The 24,918-nt window shown below is 40.7% G+C and overlaps 2 protein-coding genes across 4 annotated transcripts in view; both read left to right on the forward strand.

Annotated features, from left to right (window-relative positions):
* GRIN3A (glutamate ionotropic receptor NMDA type subunit 3A) overlaps window positions 1-24,918 on the forward strand; it is a 172,733-nt gene that overhangs the window by 142,698 nt on the left and 5,117 nt on the right. For all 3 annotated transcript variants that reach the window (XM_033237934.1, XM_033237936.1, XM_033237935.1), the window contains exons 7-8: window positions 19,670-19,834; window positions 21,178-21,254. In XM_033237934.1, coding sequence (XP_033093825.1) covers window positions 19,670-19,834; window positions 21,178-21,254 — 242 coding nt within the window. The remainder of the gene's footprint in view (window positions 1-19,669; window positions 19,835-21,177; window positions 21,255-24,918) is intronic.
* On the forward strand, window positions 3,650-4,760 carry PPP3R2 (protein phosphatase 3 regulatory subunit B, beta). Its single transcript, XM_033237937.1, has one exon. It carries the CDS (start codon window positions 3,766-3,768, stop codon window positions 4,285-4,287), a length of 522 nt encoding a protein of 173 aa, XP_033093828.1. The 5' UTR covers window positions 3,650-3,765; the 3' UTR covers window positions 4,288-4,760.

Raw genomic sequence — 24,918 nt, forward strand, 5'->3', positions numbered from 1 at the left:
TTGAGGCTGGTACAGCAATAGCTTCACTCAAAGGCTCACAGCTAACGAGGTAAAGAGCTGAGGCTGGAACCAACTATTTACCTCCTATGCTCTCTCCTTTACCCTTTGCTACCTCCTAACCACACACTCACATAGGGAAATACAGCTGACTAAGAGTTTTCGCACCGGAAGCTCCTTTCTAAATGACTATCAAGGAATTACTCAGAAGAATGTAAGTGAGGAATCCTTAAGAGTGCCTGATGGGCCAGTGATGTTGGTTACTGTGTTTCTCAAGTCTGCAATGGAAGGTCTGTAATCAGTCCTCAAACAGTTCTGAACAGGAGGAGCCAACTTGTATGCTGGTATAGTGTGTGAGCAGCCTGTGGTATACTGTAACCAATACATGAGAAGTGTTGTTAAATGGCTATATGTACACTTAAGTGTCCAGGGCAGGCTGGTATCCTTTAAGACTTCATCTCTACTAGCAGGGTAAGTAACAATAAAATTAATAATAATAGCAATAATGATAATGACTTATTATATTGACTAACATTAGCTTTAATACTCATAAAACTATACAAAATATATATTATTAGCCCCATTTTTCATATGAGAAAACTAATGTCAAGCCACTTGTCCAAGGTCTTACTGCTCCTAAGTGGACAGTTAAGATTTGATGTTGTCCCATTTTAAATCCTTTCTACCTTATAATACCTAATTAATAATACCTCTTTTTAACCTAATTAATTCAGTCAATTATCAAATATTTTAGCTTCCAAATCTTTCCATTTCCATTAAACTGTCTAGATCTGTGCTGTCCAATATGATGGCCACATGTAGTTACTGAGCACTGGGAATGTTATGAGCTCTAATTGACATGTGCTGTAAATATAAAATACAGTACAAAAAAGTATAAAACATCTCATTCATAAATGATAATATTGATTACATGTTGAAATGGTAATGCTTTGGATATGTTGGGTTAATATAAATACATTATTAAAATTCACTTTTTTGCTTTTTAATGTTACTAAAAATTTTTAATTACATATATAATTAGACAGTACTGCTATAGATTATTATTTCAAGATTCATCTACTTCATCCCCACATACTGATCTCACAGAGAATCAACCAGTATGAAAATGCTTTTGCTGTTGAATTATTCTCATGGCATGAGCCTATAACATAAGACATCAAAACACTATGGTCTATAGTATACGTCAGACTGTCTTTATTTTTTACCATAATCAAAGCAAGAAAATATGTCATATGGCAAACCTGGAATGACCTGGTATTCCTTTATCATATATACATGTACTATATTTAGTTTTAACAACTTTATGAAGTAAACTTTTTACAACTTTATAAACAACTTTATGAAGTAATAGTACTTCCCCTTACTGATGATACTTTCTCTTCAATTATCTGCTATTCTATTTTTTTGATGTTGCTTGTAACTCACTAAACCAACTTCATCACTCACTAGTGTGTTGTAACCCACAGTCTGTAAAACTCACAAGAGTGTCTGCAAGTGAGATACTGATTCTGTCTACACAGAGGTGAAGGGATATTTTAGCAAATAATAAGATGGACCTGGCAGTAATGAATGAGCTGGTGAAGGCCTATAGCTATAGCAAGATCTGTGGCCTATTCAGTTGGCAAAACTGAAGGGAGTTCAAAACGCTTCCTCTCTCCTATAGAGTCAGCACGAATGGACCTGTCTAATGCCCATCTGTTGTTCTGTCTGCTCAGCATTACCGCGTTCTTATAAGGAAGAGCATGTGCTTCTTTTGGTACCTGCTCTTCCTACCCAGCCCCCACATCCCCCAACCAGCTCCACCCATGAGGTTCAAATGGAAACTCCCATATGTTATAAACCACGTCTGATGGCTCATAGGTGGGAACCCAACCCAAGTGAAACCACTCAGAGCCTACTCCTGGGATTTGTGGGCATCTAACTAGAACAGGGAAAAGTTCGTCTTTTCTGATAAGAAAATCCCCAAAGTCTTAACTTGGAATCTGTCACTAGTTGTGTCCTCTGCAATGCAGAAGAATTGCTTTATCGTAGGAGAGAGTGAAGGAAAGAGAAGCAGAGGTGAAAGGCACAGAGAGGTCAATGGGCCCAACTCCTTGCAGGGCCAGCTTTGTGGGCATGTGGCCCATGCAGTCACTTAAGGTCCCGTAGTTGGTTTAATGTTCTGCTGTGGCCATCTTGAAGCTCTTAATCATTTTCAAACAAAGGACACCGCAAATTACATATCTGGTCCTGAGGCGTTGGTTCCAATTTTTCCTTAAACCCAGTGGGATCCTCATCCTTCCTAAGACTGAATCATTCAGCTCTTCTTTAGATTATGTGAGATTCTTCCAACAAATTATCTTTTGTGCTAAACTTCTTAGAGGTAGATTCTTTTACTTGCAGACAAGAAACTGGACTACACTGTGGTCAAAGACACAAGATGAGACCAGTAACACAATTCTAGAGGCTCCCAGCCCCATTGCATGCCCAAAAGATAGAGTTCTCTCCTTGCCCCTCAGGTTTCTGATTTTTTCAGAACTGCACCTGCAGGGCCTGGATATCTCCCCACAGAGTCCAGAAAGGTCTTTGTGCTTTAGAAAGAGCACAGGTTACAGTGGTTGGTAGCATTTAGAGACCAACACTGGTTTTAGGCATCTTGTAATATAATTTAAGGTGGTGTCCTTAATATTGCAAATTCGACAGGTTTATATCCAAACTGTACCATGCTCGTTTCTCTGAATAACTGAAAAGCAAGCAAATAAGTAAAATAAAACATGTTCCAATATCACAGTCTAATTGGGAAAAGGGGTTTCATTTGTGTAATGCCCATAATCAGCTTTAAAACATATCCATGGATTATCGTTTGTTTACAGAGGAAAGTAAAATGGCCAGACCTAATGATAAGGTGATCAGTGGCTTAGTTTTGCTAATTCCAGGACAGTTATCTTTAGACTGATATTTTGGCTGAACTATAGAACACAGAACTTGCCAACATTTTTTAAAGTGAAGGAGTGTTTGCCTCTTTCAGTTTGATTTAGTGGCCTGAGTTTCCCCCAAGTCCCTCTGAACTGTTTGCTCTTGAACCACATTTGTTTCTTATGCATTTGGAGTAATTGATGTGCTTCCCCCTCCCAGGGAATCGTGGAAAACATACTATATCAATGCCTTGATGTGCCACCTTGTTTCGTCCTTACACTAGGTCTGTAAAGCAAGTATACAGTGTCCTTGGTTGCAGTTCAGTCATTCGGCATATATTTACTAAGCACATATTGCCTGTGAAGTACTATGCTTCTGGGATACTGCAGCGAATAATACAGATGTGACCCTTTCTCCTTCGGCGCTTACTTTCTCAGACAAAAAAAAAAAAAAAAAAAAAAAAAAGGTGGGGGGGGCGGAAATAAGTAGATAAAATAATTGCCAGGGGAATTAGGGTTATCATGGAAAAGTACAAGGAGTTTGAGAGGATAAAGAGAAGGGGCAGCCCAGCTTTCCACCTCTGCCTCTCCCAGGCACCCCCAGGCTCCATTCTCTCCTCCCTATACCCCTGCCCAGACAGCACCCACCTCCCCTTCCGCCCCCTTTTCCCTCCTATCTCCGCTCCCTCTCTGACCTGCCGCCCCTCCCTCCGCTCCCCTGCCCTTCTGCTCGACCAAGGCCCCCGGGAGCCCTCTACCCCCACCCCATGGCCCAACCGTCCGGGCACGCGCTCCGCCCGAGCCCGCCGCCCCTGCTCCCTCCTCCCACCCTGTAAGCCGTGGCCCTTGCCAGATGTCCACAATGGGAAACGAGGCCAGTTACCCGGCGGAGATGTGCGCCCACTTTGACAATGATGAAATTAAAAGGCTGGGCAGGAGGTTTAGGAAGTTGGACTTGGACAAATCAGGCTCTCTGAGCGTGGAGGAGTTCATGTCCCTGCCGGAGCTGCGCCACAACCCGTTGGTGCGGCGAGTGATCGACGTCTTCGACACCAACGACGATGGAGAAGTGGACTTCAAGGAATTCATCCTGGGGACCTCTCAGTTCAGCGTCAAGGGCGACGAGGAGCAGAAGTTGAGGTTTGCGTTCAGCATTTACGACATGGATAAAGATGGCTACATTTCCAACGGGGAGCTCTTCCAGGTGCTGAAGATGATGGTGGGCAACAACCTGGCGGACTGGCAGCTCCAGCAGCTGGTCGACAAAACCATCATCATCCTGGACAAGGATGGCGATGGGAAGATATCCTTTGAGGAATTCAGTGCTGTGGTCAGAGACCTGGAGATCCACAAGAAGCTGGTCCTCATCGTGTGAGCCTTTTACAAGCACCACCCAACAACTTTTGCTTTCTTCCCTACCTCTTTTGAGATTTGCTCAAGATGTCCAACTGTCTCTCTGACTTACCTGGAAGTATTTCTCTTTGTGAAGCCATATGTCCCAACAGGAGCTTCATCACCAGCTCAGTGCTATTAATTCTTCTCTGAATGACTCAGGGTACCCTATGAGGGGAAGAGCAAGTCAATTGAGCATAGTGGGGAAAGAAAAGGAAATGCCTTTTATAAACATCTTTGTTTTGATCCAAAGACCAAACTAGAACTTTGAAAGTTCAAAAATAAGAAAATATACATTTTTGCTGTTATTTTTGATCATTTTGTTTATGGGAGGAAATTTATAATTTGCATGGGTGTTAGGTGAACTGTTTTCATTTGCTTGTGTTCAGATATCTTGGCAGATTGTTAACTTCCTATTGTAGCAACAGGGACAAATATATTTATCTTTCCTGGGCATCTTGTAATCACTTTTCTTGGGGGACGGAATCCTATCTTTTCCTTCAGCAGATTGCAGCCTCATTCCCCACAATGCATCCAGAAATCGCTGTGCATGTTTGAGGGGTAGGAGTTCATTTGGCCTCCTCCTGACTCATTGCTCCAGCTCCTGAACAGAAACTAGCTTCAGGGCTCTTATAGGAAATGCTAAGCCTGGACTAAGTGCCCAGCTCAGTCATCATCCTCATTGGCAGTGGGTTTCCAGGGTTGGCAGCAGACACCAGCATTAAGTTCAATGAAGGGGACCTCCAGCTAAATAGGGCAAGGAAAGTGTTCTCCCAGAAAGTGCTCTCACCTCAGACACTGGTTCCTATCCCCCAGGTGGAGAGAATGGGACATTCAGTTAGTTGTCCCACGGAGGAGAGGCACTAAAGATTCAGGCTGCAGTGGAATCTCCCTAGGATGCTGAAGTGGCATTATGTCTGTTGCTCAGAGATGCAGAGACTGACAATTGTGTCTCCACAGCAGAGGTGGATGCTGGCTACACTAGCTATGCTGATTTTGAAAATCAGATCTGGGGCATAGCAGAGAAGCTGAGAGCTCTCTCATTCCAGGAAGCCTTTTCTCTCGTGGAACATTCAGCGCAGAAGTCCTCACACCCTAATAGATTTCCACCACTGGGAGCCTGTGGTTCCGAGGGAGATCCAGAATGCACGTGTCTCTTCCCACTCATTTATGTCATGTTGGTAGCTTTAGATCAGCCATGGTGAGAAGAGAACAAAAGCTTTTAGTTGTTTTTGTTTTGGTTTTGGAGAATCAGTACCAGTAAATACATCACTGCCTGTATGCCAAATGTTACCAGCTCCTGAGGTCCCACATACTATTGTCAGTTCTCAGAGGACGAACTGTCCTCAGAAGAGCAGGGCTAGGACTTGTCCCAGCATCTGCGGCTCCACACCAATCCCCTTTCTCACAGAGAACCACTTCCCATATAAGATGCTTAAGGCTCTCAAAACAGCAGAACAATGAAACATACTCTCCCTACACTTGCTTAGCCAAGGGATGCCACGCAGGTAACTTTCTTCAGGACGTGGAAGATCTGTTTCAAGGGGATTTACCACTATTTTATTTGGAAGAAGCTGGCAACTGGTCTTGACCAAAAATAGGAAAAAAAAAAAAAAGTTCACAAATTTAATCACTTTCAGGGAACCCATCTATCAAGGCACCCTACCATATACTTTTTTATTTAATAGATTACTTAGAAACCACAAAAATAGGAATTCTTGGAGCCGGGCGCGGTGGCTCAAGCCTGTAATCCCAGCACTTTGGGAGGCCAAGACGGGCAGATCACGAGGTCAGGAGATCGAGACCATCCTGGCTAACACAGTGAAACCCCGTCTCTACTAAAAAATACCAAAAAAAAAACTAGCCGGGCGTGGTGGCGGGCGCCTGTAGTCCCAGCTACTCGGGAGGCTGAGGCAGGAGAATGGCGTGAACCCGGGAGGCGGAGCTTGCAGTGAGCTGAGATCCGGCCACTGCACTCCAGCCTGGGTGACAGAGCGAGACTCCGCCTCAAAAAAAAAAAAAAAAAAAAAGGAATTCTTGCCCCTTCAATTCCTGTTCAACCCTAAAAATTGTGATAAACGCTCCCAACCCTGTGGTGATTAGGGTTATGCAATGTTCAAAGATTCAGACACACCGAGGTGTGGATCCAGTTGCAACTAGCTTGTTATCACACTGACTTCTTTTTAGCTGTGTAAGCATGAATAATTTACTTAGCCTGTCTGTGTCTTTCCACCTAATTAAAAAGAGGATCCTTCCCAGGGTTATTTTGAGGATTCAAAAAGACATGCAACACGGCTGGAGCACAATTCCATTTCATTCAACTAATTCCCTTCCCTTCCCCCTTCCTCCCCTTCTACAAGATCAATATGTAAAGGAGACATGAGGCTCACTGGTTGCTTTTGAACACTTACTTAGTTCTTAGCTACACCCACTCTAAAATTAACTGGACATTTGTGTACAGCCCATATCCAAGCCCAGAGAGAAAACAATGGGAACAATTTCAAGGTCCTCCCCACTCCTTCATTTGCAGAGGGGACAATAGACTTTCTGACTTGAGAGCTGGAGAAATTTTAAAAGAAAATCTCTCATTCCAGCCCAACCTATTTAACTTTTTTTGGAGGAATTTTACATGAAGAAAGTGAGCACATGTCATACTAGCCAAGAGGACATTATTGTCATTAAAGAGAGACATTATTTATATACCCTGCAATGTGCACATTAAAGTATGGAAATTTTAAAATTATGACCAAGGGTTTGAAACATATTGGATTACATGCTCACATTTAACAAAGAGAGGAAATGTATTTCAGTTTCTGGAGTGGCTGGAATTTACAAGCTAATTGTCCAATAAATCTACTCAAGATAATTACCTAAGGCTTTGTGGCAATGACCTTGAACTGAGAGCCTGTATCTGGATTTAGCACTGGAAAGATCTAACTGGATATTTGGGTTAAAAGAATCACATTTATTCCCAAATCAGAATGCTTTGTTTTTCCTGTCAGTTAATTGCCAGTTGCCAACAAATCTAGTTCTATACAGTTTCTTGGGATGATAACAATAAATATTTATTGAGCAATTGTCCCATAACTTTTGATATAACCTTTCTTATACATATAATTTAATCATCATAACAACACTGTGAGTCTGGTGCCGTTATTTCAGCATTACAGATGAGCCACGTAGAGATCTAGAATCTTCTCCAAAGTCACCCAGCTGGTAAGTGGCAAAGCAAGGATTTGAACCAGGCTTTCTGACCCCAAATCCTGAGCTTTATTTCTACCTCTCTGCATTTATCTTATTTTTATAGTTCCTATATCTACCTGTCACAAATTATTTATTATAGTCTTAACCATGTATGTAATCAAATCAAGCCTCAGTTTTCATAAATGATGAAACTGAAGCCCAAAGAGGTAAACTGCTTGTCCAAGAACAAGCAGCCTCCACCTCTTTGGTTCTATGCATTGCAATGAAACAGATATGTTAGACAAAAAACAGTTTTAAACCATGTTCCACCTTTGGCTCATCTTGAGAAACAGGTGACAGTATTTAGATTAAACCGATAACACAAACCAATATGCTCTGAGGCTATAGAGATCAGTCACAATATGTTGTTATGAATCCTATGTTAATGGATTGTGTCTGCTCTCCACCATATGTTGCAATCCCCAGACCACTAGACACTCTTTTTGAAACAGAGAAAAAAATATGGCTTCAGCAAATTCAATTTAGCTTTGGTTTATATTCTATCATGCTTTAGAAACATTCTCAAGGAAAAAATATGTTCCAAACATTTTTGTTAATTACAAATTCCTAAGCCACTATCTGAGGAACAGTGTGCATTTTTTAAATGAAGACTATTTTTATTTTAAAAAATTACAAATTCCATTCTCCACTTACACTACTGATTCTTTCTGTCTGTTAAAAGAGAGAGTAGGTAGTCTGCTATGGTGTTATATCTATTTTGAATACTGTGAACGGGGGAGGCTCGGGTGTTTTTAAAAACAGAGTGTCGGCCGGGCACGGTGGCTCATGCCTGTAATCCCAGCACTTTGGGAGGCTAAGGTGGGCAGATTATGAGGTCAGGAGATCGAGACCATCCTGGCCACATTGTGAAATCCCATCTCTACTGAAAATACAAAAATTAGCTGGGTGTGGTGGCACGTGCCTGTAATTCCAGCTACTCAGAAGGCTGAGGCAGGAGAATCGCTTGAACCAGGGAGACAGAGGTTGCAGTGAGCCGAGATCGCACCACTGCACTCCAGCCTGGGTGACAGAGCAAGACTCCATCTCAAAAAAAAAAAAAAAAAACAGAATGTCATTATGGTAGAGGAACAAGGCCACTAGACTGAGAATCAGACTGGACTCCTCTGCTGCTGTGTCGCTTGTACCTACCCCAGTAGCCAATGACTGTGAACTATAAATCATGAATCATCAAGAATTAGCTGATTCATAATGAAAAATTATAACACTGAAGGGTCATCATAGTAGCAATAAAGCTGTGTAGATCAGAAGACAGTCTGACCACTCACAGGCTAACTCTGACCTACAAATGTTTGCTTTTGTTGTTACTGGTTTTACATGGTGTTTGTTCTCACAATGCTTTTTAAAAATTGCCAATATTTTAAAAATCTGAAGATTTGAAATAAAAACCTAAAGTACTACAAAGAAATGCAGGTCGCTCTAACATGAAGGTAGCCTTTTATTGAATAAGGCGTCTCTGAAATATTGAGATGAAATTAAGAGTTTCAGTGAAGAAAAATTAACACAGTTACACTCTTTGGCACAGAAGTTTAAAACAGACTGAAGTGTTCACTATTTTTCAAAAATATAACACTGGACACAAAATATTTATCCCCACAATCAATATTTTCTAATGCCTGAAACAGTAGAAGAATGTACAATAATCAAAGTAAGTATAGCTGTGTAAAATTTCAAACTTTTATATAATAAAATATAACAAAGATAAGAAAACATAAAAAGGGGAAACATAACATGTTAGCAAAAGGGTTAGCAATTTTTCAACAAAAAGCCTCACTGTGCCTGATGTGCATAAATAAATATGCAAAAAAGTCATTATTGATTCATACAAAAGGAGATAGGTAAAACAAACATGGAAAAATAGCCTTATTAATTCAATAAATACAACTTACAATATTTAAAACAGGAAAAATGATTAATTATAAAACAGAATTGGCAAAAATAGAAGCTTTCTAGGCATTGCGGTATCTTTGGTGGCACTGGGAATGGCTTCCACCCTTTTTATGGGACATCTTACACATCCCAAGTCATCAGAACAGTTATATCCTTTGACCAGGTAATCTTGCTCATTGCAATATGTACCTCAAAGAAATAAAAATACTTTAAAATGCTATACACGGCCAGGCACGGTGGCTCATGTCTTTAATCCCAGCACTTTGGGAGGCTGAGGCAGGCAGATCACTTGAGGTCAGGAGTTCAAGACCAGCCTGGCCAACATGCTGAAACCCCATCTCTATTAAAAAATACAAAATCAGCTGGACGTGGTGGCACATGCCTTTAGTCCCAGCTACTTGGGAGGCTGAGGCAGGAGAAACACTTGAATCCAAAAGGCGGAGGTTGCAGTGAGTCGAGATCACTCTACTACTTTCTGCCCTGGGAGAAAGAGTGAAACTCCATCTCAAAAAAAGAAAAAAAAAATGCTACACACAAAATTTTTTATTGTAGCAATATTTGTCATATATACAATAAATAATAATATTTAAAAACTTAAATACCTATAGTTTGGGAGTAGTCAATTATAACAAAAACAATAGGTGATAGTATTAGGCCACTAAAGTTAATAAATAAAATAGTAGTTAGAAAATAATATTTTTAGAAATTAATACTAAAATAGTTTATTATGTTAGAAAATAAATTCTTTTGAAAGCATAATGCAAACTTGTTATATCCTATGTTTAGAACTCTGAAAAATATGTGTGCGTATATATGGTCATTGTTCAGAAGAGAAAATGGAGAATTGAAAGTAATTGTTTTATAGTACAAGGATTATGGGTAATCTCACATTTAGTTTTTAAAAATATTTTTCTAAGTCGTTTTAATAATAAATTTTTCAAAAAACTGCACAACAGAGCTAATGTGGCAAATTAAGTGCCATTTCAACCCTAAAAGATGGTCGCCCAAGCTTAGAAGAGATGGGGGCTCAAGAATCCCAAGAAACAGGGAGAGAGAAGAATCTTCACAGCAACATGGGCAGCGCCATGTTGATGAGCCACTAAGCAGTTTCCAGGTTAGAGGAATGCAGAGTGCTGTCAAAATCCTTGTTTAATCCAAATGTGTGAGCACTACTCACTTAGGCTCATGCAGTGTCTCCCTGGATTTTGTGTTAATAAATTATTTCCTCTTCTGTTTCTTTTGTTAAGTGTGCTCTTTCACTATGTCTTGGTAAATGAGAAAATTCCAGGTTCTCTGAATGAATCTCTTTTTTCTCCATCTTCATGATTCTTGTTAAATATATATGTTTTAATTCCGAATGAGTGCACTGCATAATCTTACCTAACTCTCTTCAACCAGACTTTCTCCACTGGGAAACTCGGTCTTTGGTATATTTGGAGCCCACATTTTATGTGGATACGATTCTCCTACTTCAAAAAAAGAAATGAGACACAGAGACAAAATACAGAGAAAGAAAAAGTGGGCCCAGGGGACTGGCGCTCAGCATACAGAGGACCCACGCCAGCTTTTTCTTTCTCTATACTTTGTCACTGTGTCTCATTTCTTTTCTCAAGTCTCTCGTTCCACCTAATGAGAAACACCCACAGGTATGGAGGGGCAGGCCACCCCTTCACTCCCCAACAAGGGGCCGTATGTATAGACACAGCAAGGAATCTGCCAAGTTCTTCTGAGCAACTAACTACTCTTCTGGGCAAAATAATCAGGAGGCAAAAAATAAACAAACAAATAAATAAATGGATAGATAAATAAATAAAATAGATACCAGGTCTTCAAAATTAGAAATAGCATTTGCTTCTTCCTTGTCCTGCTTCCAAGCATCTGTGAGTCATCCATATTTCAGAAGCACCATAGCCTTTTTCTTTTCCTTACCTCTCATTAAAATTATTATTCCTCCCCCTGTCACCAGCTCTCTTATTAAGGAAAAAAATTTTTGAACATCAGCATTTGGCTATGCAGATCCAGAGAGGAGATGATACAAAGCTTAGTGCATTAGGTCACTGAAAAATACAATTATTCTCCCAGGTTCTTGAAGTCATTTTGCTCTGGGGAAAAATATTTAATAGGAAATCTTTAGAGTAAATGTATTGAACACTTAACTATATACTAGGCTGTTGGAGACAGGCAAAAGCAGCACAGCCTTACGCTGTCAGAGAAGACTTCCTAAAACAGGCTCCACCCGTTCATTTCTGAGATCTGCGTCAGGATACAGTCTATCTCAAAAGAAATTATATTCACACCTTGGAGCTAGAAGACCTTAATCATTTAAACAGTACATATATTAAATCAGATTATATGGTTGCAAGCAACAGATTTTTTGAGATGGCTCGCTCTGTTGCCCAGGCTGAATTGCAGTGGTGCAATTTCAGCTCACTGCAGCCTCTGCCTCCCAAGTTCAAGCAATTCTCCTGCCTCAGCCTCCAGAGTAGCTGCGACTACAGGCATGTGCCGCCATGCCTGGCTAATTTTTGTATTTTTAGTAGAGACCATGTTGGTCAGGCTGGTCTCAAACTCCTGACCTCAGGTGCTCCACTTGCCTCAGCCTCCCAAAGTGCTGGGATTCCAGGCGTGAGTCACTGCACCTGGTTGCAACAGATTTTTAAACTTAAGCAAAAACTTATCAAAAGAATAATGGGAAGGCTCGATGTTTTGAAGTAAGAAGGAGAGTAACAGATGAAGCCTCGAACCACAGCACTCCAAGGATGCTAGTGCAGGAACTAGGGAACTGTGTCTTTGGGGCCCTGACATTGGAAATGACTAGCTCCAAGCACGTTTGATGCCCAGTGTTTCTGCTTCAGATCCACCTTGGCCTGCCTTGAGTCCCGTGTTTTGCCTGGTGAACAGGGAGTAGGGAGTCTGTGATTGGTAGACATACCAAAACCACGTGAAGCAGGAAGAGGGCAGTTTCCCAAAGAAAGGATTCTAAGAAAACAAAATCAGCACATTCCACCTGAAATTTTTGCATTCATTTTCCAATGTTTTACTTCAGTAATTTTAAATATTTTTTGTCCCAGTTTCAACAGTAGATGCGTAGATTGGTGAATATTAGCATGATCAGGTCAGGCTAGCACAACTGGGCCTTGTTTCCTCTCCTTTTCATTGAGAATGTCCATCTCCACCCTTCTCTCTTAAACAGCTGTTCTAGGAAGCTCTTGTGATATAATGAGACTGTTTGGGATCGGGGTGGGGGGAATTATGCAAATTTATTTTATACAAAAAAAATCCTAGTTTTCATATACTTTCATTCATTTGTTTAAAAAATATTAACAGTGCTGGGCACCGTTCTAAGCAATTAGAATATGTACCGAGCAAAATGGACAAAAATTCTGCCCTCCTGTAGCTTACATTCTACTTTGGTAGGGAAATAGGCAATAAACAAATAATCACATATTATGTCAGGAGAGAAATAAAGCAAAGAGAGAGAGAATGTGTCTGAAAGAGGAGGGAAGGGGGAACAGAATTTGCCTTTTCAAGCACAGTGATTAGGGTAAACTTCACAGATAGGTGACATTTGAGAAGAAATCTAAAGAAAGTGAGGGAAGGAGCAATATTGATTCCTGGCAGAAGAGTTTACAAGCACAGAACAGAAAATGAAAAGACCCTCAAGCTGCAAGTTGCTCAAGCTGCAAAGTGAACCAGTAAGAGAGAAGAAGAAGAAATAGATCTTGTAAGGTCTCATGGACCATTGCAAGGACTCTGAATTTACTCTGCAAGAGACAGAAAACCATCACAAGGTGTTGAGCACAGGGGTGACATGACAGCCATTCCTACTGCTGTGAAGAAGACAGAAGTTATTAGGGAAAACAACTAGGAGGCTGTCTCAATAATCTAGGTGAGGTGAGAGGTGATGGTGGCTTGGATCAGGGTGGTTGGTGGAGGTGACGGGATGTTGTTGAATTTTGGATATACTTTGAAGGTCGGTTCCACCATATGTGCAGATACACAGGGTAATGGGATGCTAGAGAAAGACAGGAATCAAAGGTGGTTCTAAGGTTTTCTCCCTGTGTCAATGGCAAGGATGGAGGTATATTGAAATGAGAAAGATGGTCCAAGCAGCAGGTTTCAGGGGGAACAGTAGGGGTTTGCTTTTAATGTGTTATCTTTGAAATGTCTATTCATTACCTAAGTAAAGAGGCAGATTAGGGACTTAGGAAAGAAAAGCCCCCAACTCTTGGGAGTCACTGACATCTAGGGTGGATTTAAAGCTGACTCTGGATGAGAACATGAGTGTAGTTGAAAAACTGAAAGCATGCCTATGTTTACAGTCAGAAAGATGAAGAAGAAAAGCAAAAGAGATGAAGGTACAACAAAGAGAAAGAAGTATCACAAAAACAAAGTTGAGAAACTATACCAAAGAGGATGGAGTAATCAATGGTGTCCAAGCTGCCGATACATGAATAAGGTGAAAACCGACCATTAGATTTGGCAATATGGAGGCCATTTTTGACTTTTACAGGAATTGTTTGATAGGTAATGGGAGGGGACAAAAGTCTGATTGAAGTGGGTCTCAGGGAGAATGGGAGAAAAGGAATTAGAAGCAATGAGTATAGACAACACTCTAGAAAACCAGAGAAATCAGGTGGTTGCTATGTGCTGGGAGGTGTGGAATAGGCACAAGGAAGGATTAGCTGCATAGATCTTGATTAGTAACATCAAAAATAAATGATGAGTGAAACTCCCTTGCTGGAGACTTGAGAACTCGTCACCAATCTAGCTGTCAGATGTTTCAAGTGACCACATCTGAACAAAATACAAAGCAGGGTTTGGGCAACAACAAAGTTTATAATCTTATCCTCTACATGTTACTGATCTGGTCAGAGACCACACCTGTGATAGTACAAACATCTCCTTTTATCTGAATTTGGTCCGTTCCTAGAAATGTGTTGACTAGTAAATTTATAGATGGTGGAAGCCCTTTCCATTATTTCAAATGGGAAAAAAGTATTCGCATCTCATCCAAAAATCTCAAGCAGTTTCCCTAAATTCACTAAAACACTCTTAGGCACCTATAGGTATTTAATATCTAATGCACAATGTATAGATATGTGACAATCTACCAAGAATTTCTGCCTAATATAAAACATTTAAAACATTAGTTGTAGAATGCATAATTAGTTGGTATTCCTGAATACAACATGCAGAGTACAGTATCAGATACAAACTATGTTTTTTCTTCACAGTGTAGTAAATATATACTAATGCAAATTAATAATAAAATGCTAAAGAAATATAATGAATATAAATAACATTTAGAAAAATGAAATACATAAGCAAGGCAATTTTTCGAATGATTACTTACTAGTTAAAGAGTTGCCTAAGTGAGATGGGGTGGGCTAGAGTAAGTTTGTGAAGGACCAAGTGGAGCAATAAATGCCTGAGATTTGTCCCTGGCTAAATCCTGGGACAAGCCGGGTGCAGTGACTCACACCTATATTCCCAGCAATTTGGGAAGCTGAGGCGGGCAGATTACCTAAGGTCAGGAGTTCAAGCCTGGCTAATATGGTGAAATCCCGTCTCTACTAAAAATACAAAAATTAGCTGGGTGTGGTAACGCATGCCTGTAATCCCAGCAACTTGGGAGGCTGAGGTATGAGAATCGCTGGTGGAGATCGCAGTGAACCGAGATTGTGCCACTGCACTCTAGTCTGAGCCTCAGAGTGAGACTCTGTCTCAAAATATCAAATCAAATCAATCAATCCTGTGACAGCCTTCTCTCCTTGGCCCTTGAGTCTCTGGAAGTGTGTGGCTATGAGCTAGCAAACGAAGCTGCAGCTGAAGCAATGGGATAAAAGGGGAAAAAAAAAACACCTCAAAACTTATGTTTGCTTGTATTCTTTTTGCATTCATTTACTTGGCTTTTGACAGCATGAGACTGGACTTCTGCTTGCATTTCTGAATGTGCTACCACTCGATTATCATTTTGTCTGCAACACCTGAATGTATTTTAAATATTTGATATTGAATAGTCGTACTCCTTCTTTTCTTCCTCTGACCAGTAATGAGTCTCAAGTTGAGCAGTTTTTTACTAGAAAGTGTTCACTTGATAATATGGGGAAGATGCACATATGCATAGCACATTTAAACAATGTGATCCTAGGGGAGGAACCCCTGAATTACAAAGGCAGCTGTACATCTTGTCACTCAGACTCAGACACAATTGAAACATTTTCTCTGGTGTTCACAGGCAGATGACAGTGGATTTTCCATTCCAATGGGAGTTATAAATAAAATAATTTGGTAGTCGTTACAGTGAATTGTGAGACTTCAACTAGAAAAGGATACCTATAAATGGCGATTGCTTAACAAGCATTGCAGGCTTTGGCATCAGACAGTCCTGGATCCGCAGCCTGGATCCCGACTTAGTAGCTTGCATGATCTCGGGTAAGTAAGGTTATTAACCCCTATGAACCTCTGCTTTCTCAAATGTGAAATAAGGATAATAACACTTAACTTACAGGGTAATTATAAGATCATAATACACGTATATTGTATCTGGCATATGTATTAAATGCTCAGTTTAAAAGCAATAACTACTTCTGTTAGTCTATTAGCATGTGGGTATAAACAACAAGTTTAAAGAAAAAAATGTATAATATAAACTGAATATGGCCTATTTGTTATTGAGGTACTAAGAGAAAAATTATTGTTTTTAAGAGACTAATTATTGTTATGCACAAGAAAACAGAGGAAGCCATGACCACAAAGGCAAGATGACTCACTGCGAGTTACATTTTTCCTACTCATCTTGGCAGTGTCTTGTAAAAAAGCAGTGCCCATCTTCTCAGAGTCTAACTGAATGTTTGATGATGTTAAAGTCCAAACTAAATTCTCCCAGTCTGTTCTTAATCCACAGCAATAACTCACTGAATCTTTCATATTACAGCCATATCCTGTATACATTAAAATAGGTCTAGGTCAAGGACTATTTTCAGACACATTTGTATGTACTTTCTGCATGTCAGGTTTATATAACTAGTCGCCGTTTGTACACAGAGATGTCCCAGGAAAATCCCTAGTACCTCTGAAGCCCTTGGGGTCCAAGGTTCTTCCCTACCAAACCCTTTCCCAGACCAGCATTCCTTGTTTCCTAGGGCTGGGCTTCGGCCTGCATTCCCAAATCATCTGCCCAGTTTTCCTGCCTTGTGCCAGTCTCGGAGCCCCCACTCAGCTCTAGTCTTGTCTTTTCTAGGGACCCTAACACTGCTTTGATTCATAGCCTGCAGTACTGGCATGGAGGGAAAGAGATTTCCTGAGCTAGGCTCCAACACAGCCTGAAATCTCCGAGCTTTGCTTCTGAGTCCTGACCCCCAGATAGACTTCCCTATGCACCCTATGCCTGAATCATGCCTGGCTGGCTGTTTCTCCAGAATCGAGGTAGGAAGAGGTGGGAAGAATGAAAGGAAAACCCTTTAAAGAGAATGGGAGGATCATTCACATTGGACAAATGAGTCAGTGAAGACTGTGGGCTCTGAAAACAGACTGCATGGGTTTGAATCCCAGCTTCACCTTCACGAGCTATGTGACCGTGGACAAGTTATTGAAATTCTTTGTTGCTCAGTTTCCTCACTTATAAAATGGAGATTATACCAGTATTTACCTTATAAATTGTCATAAAGATAAGGCAAGTTGCTACATTGATAAAGTGCTCAGAATTGTGCCTTACACATATTAAATGTTAAATAATTATCAATGATAATGATGACCACAAGCTTCCTGCAAGGGGTAACACCCAGGCTCCTTAGTACGGCATCTGAGGATTTGCCTAGTGGGGCCCTGTTTCTCTCTCACTGCATATCTTTGTCCATGTGTGCCATTATTAAAAAATACCTGAGACTGGGTCCTTTTAAAGAAGAGAACTATATTCCCCACAGTTCTGGAGGCTGGAAGTTCAAGTTCAAAGCACCAGCAAGTTTATTGTCTTAGTAAGGGCCTGGTCTCTGCTTCCAAGATGGCACCTTGTTGCTTGACCTCCACAGGGGACAAATGCTGTGTCCTCACAAGGTGAAAGGGTGGAAGGGCAACAAAAGGGACTAGCTAGCTTCCTCAAGCCCTTTTATAAGGGCACTCATCCCTTCATAATGGCTCTTAATACCAACCCTTGGAGTTTAAGTTTAAACATATGAGTTTGAGAGGGACAAATACATTCAAACTATGGCACTATTCATGCCTTGTATACTCTTCCTTCAGCCACAGCAGTCAGTTTCACAACACTACACCACTGTCCAGGAAAGTCATGTTTTCCTTTGTTTATGCTACCCTCAGGTTAGTGCGTTCACTTTCCCCACCCAACCTCCCCATCCTGCCTCTCTTATTCAAACGTTATTTCATGCGCCAGCTTCCCCACAAATCCCAGGAAGCGTGGATCAAATGTATCATGGAGGTATATGTTTGTTTTCTCCCTAGACTCAAGCTGTTTAAAAGGAAAGATATAACATCCTTCTATCGCCATCCCATGATACACAGAAGAGTGCCTAGCACATAGTATTAACTCAATATATTAAGTGTTTTGAATTCTACAGGTTTGACTCTTGACATTGATGTCAATGGCTAAATAATGGCTGTTTTAGAGTACACGTGAGGGTTTTCTTAGATAATCTACACAAATCACTTAGCAAAGTGCTGGCCACATATATTTATTGTGACTACTACCGTTGCTATAACTGCTTATGTTTTGGTGTATAGCAGTATAGCAGAAAGAGCCCAAGCTTTGGAGCTGAAGAGAAATGGACTGAAAGACCAACTTTGCCACTTAAAAGCTGCAGGAACTCCAATTTCCTTAGTTATAAAATTGAGGCTATAATATCTATTTGAATGTAAAACACTTGGCAGAAAGGAAGCAACCAATAAATATCATTAGATTCCTTCTCTTTCTCTTCTATGCCTATTGTTGTGGCTTGGCTCAGTTTACTACACTTCTCTGGTCTCACTTTCCTCCTCTGTAAAAATGAACTAGATGATTTCCATGTTCCCTACCAGATCCAAATTCCAAAGTTACTGAACTCACCATCTTTTTCCCCTTGAATCTACTCATTCTCTGCGCCTGAGGGAGGTTCTTTCCCTGATAGCTACCCAGTATATTAAATTGCTTCAATTCTCTATCTCAATCTCTCTCTAAGAGACCATAAAGTGGTCCAGACCCAGGGCCTTGGCACAACTCCAGGGGCCATTTGCACAGTGGGATTAACATACGAATAGCACCTGTCAACTGAAGAATCATGAGCTTCATAAATTCAGGCAGGAGATCTTTATTTCTCATAAAGGGTTGCAGCCATCCTGCAGAATGGGAAGCATAGCCTCAGCAGAAGCTGACAGCAAGCACTTCAAGGGAGGGGTAAAAGGGAACGGGAATTTATGCTGAGTGGGGTGGCTGAGTATACATATTGAATAACTTATAGGAGGAGTCATAAATATTTATGAAAAGAGATACATACACATGTGCAGTTGAGCTTCATGCCTCTTCATAGGCCCCATGTTCAAAAAATGGTGGTGTTAGCATGACCCAAGGGTGGAGTTTTTGGTCTTCTGATGTCCAAACGTGAAGCTGAGGACATGAAAACCCTCACTGTGCATCCCCTACAAGTTGGTCAAAACCATCTGGAGATTGTGGTCATCTTTTAGGAAGGGTGCATTGTGAAACTGGTGAGCTGTCACACTGAAACTGCAAAGAGGGAGGGAGAATCTGGTTATGGCCTCAGATGATTAGCTAAAGGTGATAAAGCAATACATTATCAGCTTCTTGTTTTCCACAGCTAGCTTCTGCTTACTTCTTAAGAAAGAATTATAGCTAAAATTAATAAGGAAGGGACATACTGAGGCATGGTAGACCTCCCATTCTATCAAGACCAGGAATTCAGTTTTTAAGGTTTCTCCGGGGTCCCCATGGACAAGATAAAGTTCGTTCAGTCAGTTGGAAAGCTTTGAATTTTATTTTCATTTCTCACACTAGAGGCATTGGGAGATCCTCAGAAGCCCTCAGTCCAACCCTGGCTGAATTCCTTTCATGATGTATAATAAAAGTCACAGAACACACAGGGAGAAATAGTCTTCAGCTTTGAGTCCAGAAAAAATGAATATCCATCTGAAAACCAAAGAGTGCACGAGCATTGGGCCAGGTATATCATTGTATTCATGGCCTTTTCTTTCCTGTTCTGTCACAGACTTTACAAATGGGCATCAAACACTTCTCTGGACTCTTTGTGCTGCTGTGCATTGGATTTGGTCTGTCCATCTTGACCACCATTGGTGAGCACATAGTATACAGGCTGCTGCTACCACGAATCAAAAACAAATCCAAGCTGCAATACTGGCTCCACACCAGCCAGGTGAGTGGCACAGGTGTCTTGCTCCAATATTCTTAAACTGTAGAATTTCCAGTGATGGGAGGATCCAGAGCCCTATGTCAGACTGATAAGTCATGTTACCACAATAACGAGGGTGGGGTAGGCACTCTCATTAGAGCAGAAGGAATTCTCTCTATCCCATTGATTCACATTTCCCTTAAATTAAGCTATCCCACAGTGCTTCTTCCTTTCCTATAACCCTCCACTGTTGCTCATAATAGAAGCAATAGAACTTTTTTTAACCAGGTTTCACTTAATAGTGACAGTCTGAAAAGATGGTTTGAAAGATTTATTTCCTAGGTTCTTTTCTTGTCAAAATTGAAACCTATTACATGAGTTTAAAGTCCCTGGTCCCCTTTAAGTGATCCCACTTGCCCCTGTTCTCTCTGCTTTTTCCCTGGTCCAGAGAGGTTTGAGACCCACCGGGACCAAGGCCAAACTTCACAAGGCCGCAGTTCTCTCCTGTAATTTAGACATCAACACACTGATTTACAGGGAGAACGGAAACTGTCAAGCAGACTAGTGATTCAAACACACTCATTTGCACATCTCTCCCTGAATGAAATTGGCATGGAGACCCAAAATGTAGTCAGAAGGCTTCATAATGATGGAAGACTTCTAACAAAGGGAGTGATTTCACTTGACCACAGCAAGGTTGGATAAGCCATCCCGGCCTCTCCTGTGGTGAGACTGCCTCCTGCCCCTCAGTGTACCATGGATTACCTCCCAGCAGGGAGGCTGTCGCTTCTTCTGCATTTACCCCACTCATGTATTCATATACCCTCACGCTAACCTCCTCGCTTTGGTAACACTTTTTTTTTCTAGATAGGTTACTATCATTGGTTTGGTTACAGTTGAACCCTGTTCTTCCTACTTTCATACTGGGAAGTATTTGGTCTTCTAGGAGAACACCACATATCTTCCTTATTGTATCCTAATATGATTAATTTAATTCTCAAGAGTCTTCCTTCTCTTTGTTTTGGTTGTCAATAATTTTATACTTTTTACTCATCTTTAGCAATTGTTGAAGGCCTTCTGCTACACATTAGTTATGATTGTGACTCCTTACATCACATACTGTCTTATAATACTGAGCTTTCCATCAGAACACTTTTTTGTTTATCCAGGTGGAATAATAACCTCTAATTAGAATTTTTGTTCTCTCGAGATTTGAATGTTGATCTATTTTTAGGCATTCCTGGAATTTGTTTAAAGAGGCCAAGGTTTGTAATGACTACATATACCATTAAATGTCAAGTGGTTCTTCATCCCCTGACCTATGTGTTTCTCATAATTTCTACATGTGAATCTGTTCTCTCCACCAGAGATTACACAGAGCACTAAACACATCATTTGTAGAGGAAAAGCAGCAGCATTTCAAGACCAAACGTGTGGAAAAGAGGTAAGAAGGGGCCAATGGCAACTGTCTTTATATTTGTAAAACAATATTTAGAGATCTAACTGTCTAAATAATTATTCAGATCAAATCAGGACAATTTGTTTAACAACAGAATCAGTATAAATGGAAATAAAACAGAATAAAAAATGTATATGGACACTAAAATGCAGCGTACACAATATACTGTCATGGTTAGAAGTGTAGCCATGGACTCTAGGATCAATCCTCTTGATCCAAATCCTGTCCCCAAGACTTACGATATGTGTTACTTTGTGTAAGTCATTGATTTAATCTCTCTGCACCTCAAGTTCCTCATTTGTAAAGTTGAGATAAAAACAGTACCTATTTCCTAGAGTTGTTGTAAAGATTAAATGAGATCATACATGTAAATCTCTGAATGAAAGGAAATGCCTAATAAATATTAACTATTATTATGTACAAAATACATGTAAGAATTAATGAATACTGCAGGCCATTAATTTCATGGTTTACTGTCTTTTGGCATATTTCCACTCCCTACTCCTTTCTAGCACTCTTAGGAACAGAGTATTGGAAACATGAAACAGACATGTCCTGCCTAATTCATTTCCTGGCACTTTTCTACAAACTCCCTAGCAAAGAGCATCTTATTAATAGGAAATAACAAACATTAAATGCATTGATGACATCTGAAAATCGAAGCTCTTGACTCTCACCACACCAGGCTGTGGATGACTGTTCCCTAGTTCATGGTGACTAAAGATGTCAGAAGCACTTGGGTCTGGTTCCTGGCTGGTTTCTGCTGCCTGCCGCCTAAGGCAACCCTCCCGATTCTTTCACACACCCAGAGGCCTCAGATGAGGGCATCAGCTCCAATCAACTGTGTCATCTGTGACATATCCTCAGCTCAAAGCGTGGCTTTCTAGTTTTGAAATCTGACACACCTCTCATCATAACAGAAGAAAAAGGGATGGAAAACAGGATTCTTTTTCATTTTTAGTATCTCCTCTGGGACTGCTGCAGTACCCTTCTATCCAGTCTCCATCTAGCTTGTCAGAATCATTTCCTTTATCTCTTGAAGTATCTCTTTCCAGTCAGTGAGCACTCCTCCCGCCTCTCTCAGTCTGTGGTATTCCTGCATCATATTGCAAGTCTGTTAGTGACAAGCTATATACTAGTCCAGCCACAGCTGTTCCATGTCATGTTACATCTATTTTTTCTATTTTTAACATAAATTTTTAATAACAGTAACACAAGAAGACATAGCAGCAAATGTATCATCTTACAATGACAAAATATTTGTTTTCCAACTATAACAGAAACAGGAAGCCCAATAATCCCATCTCCAACTGTGATATGATTCATATTCATGTCTTTCTCACATAAATTGAAAGCCATTTGTGTCTTCTGACACAACTTACCCACTTTTCTTGGCAGATTCCCTTCCTGAATCCCTTATTTTGAGGAGCTAAGGAGAACAGGAGCTCATGGTTTAGCTTGGGCTCACATTTCCTGTGCCTACCCTATACAGCCCAACATTAGCAGCCTGTCAAACCCAAAGAGTGTTTGGCGTCCCATAGCCGTCATGTCTCTTTGGAATAGTCCAGTGGAGTACTGAACCTCAGTGTTACATAATTGCTCCAGGGAAGCCTATTTTTAGTGTTAAATACCCATTTTTAGCATTAAATACAGCTCTCTCACTGGTCACATAACACCCTAAGACTGAAGAAGGCTTGAATCAAAGCAAAGCCTAAATGTTACTGAGGCTAGGAGTATAACACGTGCCTTGGGTTATTTTTTCCAAGCAGACACTGAGTCTTACACTCAGCATTTGTCACCTTGCACTCATAGGTACCCACATCAAATACCAGACAACTGGTGATACTAGCAACTAGAATTTGGCACAAAGTCCAGCATTTGTTTATTCCTCTATATTATATTACCAGATAGATATACAAAGCTCTGGAGAAGACCAGTCCAGCTATCTTTACTTACCTTATCACTGTGGCTATCTAGACAGTCGAAGAAAATGTGTAGATGCTCTACTCTCAGGTTTTCCCTGCTATGAACCATTGTATGGCATTAGAACACTCTCTCCCTCTTCTCTTGGAAGAATATCTATGTAAATGCTCATGCCTCCTACAACTTGACATCCCTCCCCTGTGTTCCATATTCACTGAACAAATAAAAGAGCAAACAGATAAATGAATGGATTACTAACACGAGTTTGAGGAAACGCTTGGAGAAATTTTGGGCCATGATATGGAAGTAGGTATTGCCCCTTATTCATTTAATGCAGAGAAAATAAGGTACATATTACAGGAGACTATTTATATATAGCCCTGGGGTTATTCAACATGTGATTTCACATAAATTTTTGGTCTATCCTTCATCTCACTGGGTTCCCAATCAATACACACCACTCCCCTTTTCCCATTTCTCTCACCCCAAGAAACACAAAAATTACACACTATCACAGCACAACCACAATTACTTTGAGATTATTCAAATTCAATAGGAAAAGATTTGAAGAAAAATATTAAAGGGAATTATCAAGCTAGAAGGAAAATTCTATCTCCTCTCTGATTCAGGTCTAAAGCCAATGGAGCTATAAGTGGGTTCATTACAGAACTTTTACCCAGCCCAGGATACATGGAAACTGAGTTCTAGTGCCCTCTGCTCATTTATCTAAAACTTAGACTATGAGGCATGTTAAAGAACCACAGGCTGGTTTGGAGTGTGTGTTCCAATGGCTTGGGGCATGTATAAGTTGGTCTTTGCTATGTGATAAATCATTCCAATACTTAATGTTTTAAACAACAGCAAGTTGCTTACTAATGAGCACAGCTGATCTGAGCCAGACTTCGCTGATTTTGGCTGGGTTTGCTCACATGTCTGTAGCCAACTTTGGGGGAGGGGGAAAGCAGCTAAGGGCTGTCTGATCTATGATGGCCTCAGCTGGGTCAACTGGGAAGCCTGAGGATTCTCTCCATATGGTGGTCTGCCATCATGCAGCAGGCCATTCTGGACTTGTTCACATTGCAGCAGCAGTGTTCCAAGAGACTGGAAATGTGCAAGACTTCTTAAAAGTTTAGGCTTGGAACTGCCACTCTGATATGTCTGCCACTTTCTGTTGGCCAAAACAAGTGTGAGAACAGTCCTAACTGAAGCGGGGAGGAAAGCAGATTCAGCATAGGTACAAGCTGCAAAGTCACATTACAGAGGGCATAAATGAAAGGAGAAAAGAAGGTTTATGGCCACTTTTACATAGAGACTTTATTATTCTTCTCTTTCCCCTTCTCCCTCCAGATTGTCCCCTTCTCCTGGCAAGTAAGAGTCCAGGAAAAAAGTAAATTCAGTTACATGAATGAGAACAAAAACACAATGGTTTGGTAGGGTGTTTCTATTTAGTTTTGTCCTGTGGTTGATTGCAAAAGTTGTCATAACCCTCCTACTCCACCTTCTGCTTCTCCTATGGTAGAAAAAATCAGCAGCTATGCTGCTTAGGGCTCGAATCTGCTCTTGTAGTGAGAAACTCTTCTTACCGCATAAGTGTCAAAGTGTGTTCCAGAAACAGGCTCACTCTCCCCCTGTGACTATTTGGCAATAATTCTCATGCTGTCTATAGCCATCTCTCCACGATGGTAGTAGGTGATAGGATGCAAGCCTGAAACAGGATTGCAAATTG

This window comes from Trachypithecus francoisi, unplaced genomic scaffold, assembly GCF_009764315.1.
Source record: "Trachypithecus francoisi isolate TF-2019V2 unplaced genomic scaffold, Tfra_2.0 Lachesis_group16, whole genome shotgun sequence".
NCBI classification, from domain to species: Eukaryota; Metazoa; Chordata; class Mammalia; order Primates; family Cercopithecidae; genus Trachypithecus; species Trachypithecus francoisi.

What these genes read in the sequence shown, in the direction of transcription:
- PPP3R2 (XM_033237937.1), top strand. Translation starts at nt 3,766, where the DNA reads ATGTCCACAATGGGAAACGAGGCCAGTTACCCGGCGGAGATGTGCGCC.